The sequence below is a fragment of the Callorhinus ursinus genome, unplaced genomic scaffold (genome assembly GCF_003265705.2).
Source record: "Callorhinus ursinus isolate GAN/ISIS: 27379988/994484 unplaced genomic scaffold, GSC_fseal_2.0 scaffold12, whole genome shotgun sequence".
In the NCBI taxonomy this organism is placed as follows: Eukaryota; Metazoa; Chordata; class Mammalia; order Carnivora; family Otariidae; genus Callorhinus; species Callorhinus ursinus.
The window spans coordinates 51,127,912-51,132,745 of NW_027397074.1; the positions used below are offsets into that span (position 1 = coordinate 51,127,912).

A 4,834-nucleotide genomic window follows, 5' to 3' on the forward strand; every position below is an offset into this window, starting at 1 on the left:
CATTCTCTCTCTCTCAAATAAATAAATAAAATCTTTAAAAAAATAAAAAATAAAAAAAAAATAAAAATTACTTCAGGGATGTTACTTTGACCTGGTGTAAGACTTTGAAACATAAGGATTTTGTGGAGTGGGGAGAGCAGTCAATTTCTGGTCTTTAAAACTAGAAACTGCAAATACAAGGAAAGGAACAAATAACCCAGAATACTGGAAAGAACAGGACAGCCTCGAAGTCTGAGTAAAAGGTGCTTACTCGGTGCCGCTTTCAACCATCTGCGTGAGGAGAGAGACGCCATCGAGATTTATGAACTCCTGGGCAAACGTGACATCCCGGGAAAGGCTGGCTAAGTCCTTCAAGGCTTCCAGCTTGGCATCCATACTCGACGACTGGATTCGTTCGTGCAGCTGCTGGGCGTTTTGAGCCTCATCGAGGACGAAAACAAAAGGAAGAGTATGCAAAGAGGAAACCACAATGGACAAAAAAATTAGCGTTTCTTTGACAAACGAAGCTACAGGGGCCAAAAGCACAAGACCATAGGCGTACTCTATACCGGGGGGCAGGTTTCCAACCACAATGACTCCATCTTCAGGCGACAGCTGTTAATTTCATGATGGGAATCGACTGCCTTCCTGACAGAGCCCATATTTCCATTCCTTGGAAAAGCAAGAGCACAAAAACAATAAAGCCCCAGAAAAGGAACTGGAGTGGCAGTGAGGAGGGGAAAATGTTTACCTTTTAAGTAAAATTATTATCTCCAAATGACAAAAAAGCTATTTGCTTAGTTAAGCAATTACACAAATTTATGCAGCACGTTCACCTGTTCAGTCAATATTCTGAGTAATAACTGCCGACACGCCGTGTTTAGAAGCTTCATTAGACACCCAAATAATCTTTCCCAGTTACTGAAAATTTTCCAGCACAACACAATGGTGCTTATAAATTTCACTTTTCAACGCCATGTGTTTCACATGCATTGGCTAATTACTGCATAAATATCAAACAAAATAATTTGGAAACCAAATTAGCCGCTTTGCCTAAAATTAGACTTCTTTTTAAGGCATCTGCCCCTGGCTACTACACGCAGGGCAGGGAGGAATGGAAATATATTGGAGGAGCTGACCTTCTGGATAATAACTTGCCATTTCTATTTCTCATTTATCCAGTAATGGTTTTCATATCTACTTTTCAGTTGGGGCAGACAGGAAGAAAAATAAAATATTAAATTTTTCTGCTGTATTTCTGCTTAATGGAAATAACATCTGCTGTACCTATTATTTAACTCAAAACTGCAATGTGCCATTGCCGTCCCCATATTCTCCCTCTTGGGCACTTGCTTTTTCCTTTGAAGCTCGTTATATTTCAGAGAAAGGGGAAGAGGGGGTAGTTGTCCCCAATAGTGAGGTTATCTTCTGAACAGAAACTCATGAGAACTCCCCAAGGAGCCCCATGTGAGCCCTAACGGGGTTAAGACTACAGAGGGAAAGAAGAGAATCCACACAGGTTCTGACAGCAAAGGTTCTCCACCGCAACAGGTTCCACAGCCAAGGTCCCCTCCCTCCCTCCCTGCCCAGGTCCCCCCTTCGCTTCACCTGGAAGTAGCCCCCAGAAGAGAAGGGGACCCAGCAGGGAAACTAATGCCAACTCTCCAGGGACCAAGACAGGAATGAACTCTACGCCCCCTCCCCCACTTGGTCAGAGACACACAGTGGTCTCCCATTGTAGTTATAACCACCAGCTGGCACCTTGCCTCAGAAATAAGGAGGGGGCGAAGGAAGGAGGAGAAGAGAGCTCTCTCTACTCACTCACAGATCCTTAGATACCTGACAAATCACCTTAACCCTAAATCCCATGTTTTTAGAGGGAAAATGGAGCGTTGAGCAAGAATCACTTCATCTTCTAAAATCACTCAAAGATACACTGTTCTTACAATTTCCAAATGGACATACAACATTAACATATATTTAACCCAAGTGGATGACTTTGAATTGCTCAAAAAATACATTTTTCTCTAAGCAGGACATCGGCATTTACTGTACAGATGATGATAATAAGGAGTACTCAGATTATCTCACTGTCAGTATTAACGCTAACTAACAGTGTTGGGTGCTGCTAATACTAGTAATAAAAACAGTGGAAGTTACCTGGGGCTTTTTATGAGCCACTATTCTAAATACCCTCATGGAGGAATTCATTTAATCTATACAGTAATCCTATCAGGTAGGTGTCCTCACCATCTTCATTGTACACAGGAAACTGAAGTGCAAGAGAAGTTCTATAACTTGGCCGAGGTCACAGAGGCAGAAGCCAGCACAGATGCACCTTACCTAAAGCAAGTGTGCACGTGTGAATGTGCACACACATGCGTACACATGTAGGGGTGTGTGCATTCTGTCTGGCTATAGGGAGAGTTCAGCCAAGGTAGACGAAAGAACTGAACATCTTTATGGTATAACACCATTTGCTCATTTCTTTATGATACACTAACACTTCCTAGCAAATTTGATGGAGACGGTTCTATTTTTTTAACATTTTTTGTGTGTATAAAAGTGAAAGAGTTAGCATATGCTGACCCATATTTTTCAGTTTAACATAAAATAATAAAAAAAATCTACTAACAACAAGTGAAGTTTACAGAGCCAAAATATCTCGCTTCTAGAATAATGTCCAATTCTAGACCCTAGGGCTAACAGCCAAATCGTAAAATGCTTGTTTTAAAATGCAGATTCCTGGACCTCCTCTCTAGATATTGTAATTCAGCTTCTCTGTAGAGGCCCGAACATCAGCATGTTTAGAGTTCCACCAATGATTCAGGCTTGGGGAGCCCTGCTCTTTAGAACACGTAACCCAGCCTCTTGTAGGTGGACCCCATCTTATGATGCTGCCCTGTGCACTGGCGTCCACATCCTACCATTCACCGTGCTGGGAATGTGAAGGTCACGACCTGAAGAGCACAGACTTTTGGGACGCTGAAAAACGTCACCCTGCCAAACACCTAACCTTCTTTGGAGGAGTGGCTTACATTGTGGAAATGTTCACGAATCCATGGCAATAAAAAAAAAAAAAAAAGAAAGAAAGAAAGAACTAACGTCTTCTTTGGCTTAGAGATCTCGGTGTAAAAACCAAGCCTCTCTAGTTCTAAGACCTAACAAAAGGCAAGGTGTACTCTTTCTGCCCGGCGAGCAGATGAGCAACTGTAACAGGATAAAGAGCAACTAAAAAATCAGCTGAAACCACGGTCTCAAAAGGTCAAGTTAGCATTAATTCATGCTGACTAAAGTAAGGTCAATGCTAAGTCAGACAAAAATGTCTCAGCTCAACATGTGGCCACTGAAAAATGAGCATGAATGATAATTTCCAGTAATTGGAAAAGAAGGCATCAGAAGATGGTTTGGCCAACTCCAGCCATGCATTCTGTCGAGCTTGTCGCCGTGTTTAGGTTCAAGATGTTATTGGGTAAAATGTTTAGGAGTTTTTAAGCCTCTCTAATGTAATTTTCAACAAGAAGAATGTGTGGTAGTTACAGTACCCACAATTTAACTTTAGCCAGATGCTGTTCCCAATTTTTAAATTTATTTTTAGCCTACCACATGGCTTCAGTGGAAACTGAAAATAAGAGTTAGACACAGTTTTTGTCACATATGCAGAGTGAAAATAGTAACACTTGGTGTATTTTGTGCAGATTATTTTTTAGGAAAGCAATAAAATGCACTGTGAAATAATCTACTTTAAATATGCTAATGTTACTATCCAAAGTATCTGCAAGCAAGTAAGAAAAATGAAGATAAGCAACACAGCCAGCTACCGTAGTCTAAATATTCTATAGCATTTTGTTTAGCAGCTTTTATTTGGAAGGATTTAAAGTGTTTTTATCTAGAATCAGCTGTCAATGAAACAGATTAAGTGGCAAACATTTCTCAAACTACATTATTATGAATCATCATCATAACTGGCCAAAACTAGAAAATGCTTCAACACTCTCTCTCACTTTTACACATAGACACACCCTGACTTTAAAGAGAGGCAATGGGCTGTCTTTGGTTTGCTTTGCTTTGTTTGTTGACTGAATTTGCTTAGATGGCTTTAGGTGGATGTGTTGGGCAGGTGGGTAAAACCCATCAGTAGAGCTGAGTTATCCCACCTGTAATACAAGAATTATTGAAATGACCACCAAACTCAAACCTTAAAGTCAGTTTACTTGCACTTAACCTGAAATAAAAGCTTCCTCCTCTGTGATGGGAAATATAAGGAAGGGCATTCCTGCTAATCCACCTGTGAGGACATTCCAGAGACCTTCTATTTTGCACTCAAGTCACCCTCAAAAATTAACATCTCACAATCACATATAACAGAACTGGAGAGCAAAGTATTTACTGGAAAGCTATACACTAAGATCAACTTACTGGAGATGTGGTTAATCGAAGGATAGTGCCATTTTTTATTTCATTGCGATTCTGGAAAAGAAAAATAAAATATTTGTAAATCTTCAAATTTTAGAAGCCTCGTAAAAAAAAGAGAGCAAAGGCAAAAAAAATCTAGCAGTAACACTATATAATAAGAATTCTTATGATTCAGTTTATTGTCACTTTATTCTCAAAATTATTGAGTAATTTTTAATTATTTCTACAAAGAACTTTAAACTGGGTCTCAGATATATTAACTTTATATCAAGTCATAGGCAGCATTCAGCACAGAAGTGAATATGAATACAAAGAATAGGAATACGGGGCCCAAGAATAGCAAACAAAAAAAAGCAAGTTTGAAACAAGGCAAAGGAGCATAGGGGAAGAGAGGAAAAAATGAAACAAGAAGAAACCAGAGAGGGAGACAAACCATAAG

General features: G+C 39.8%; 1 protein-coding gene across 4 annotated transcripts in view; it reads right to left on the minus strand.

The window, feature by feature from the left end:
• The window catches only part of ELMO1 (engulfment and cell motility 1), a 525,187-nt gene that overhangs the window by 365,081 nt on the left and 155,272 nt on the right, over nt 1-4,834 (minus strand). For all 4 annotated transcript variants that reach the window (XM_025873160.2, XM_025873157.2, XM_025873158.1 and 1 more), the window contains 2 exons: nt 4,399-4,449; nt 251-420 (listed from right to left, as the gene is read on the minus strand). In XM_025873160.2, coding sequence (XP_025728945.1) covers nt 251-420; nt 4,399-4,449 — 221 coding nt within the window. The remainder of the gene's footprint in view (nt 1-250; nt 421-4,398; nt 4,450-4,834) is intronic.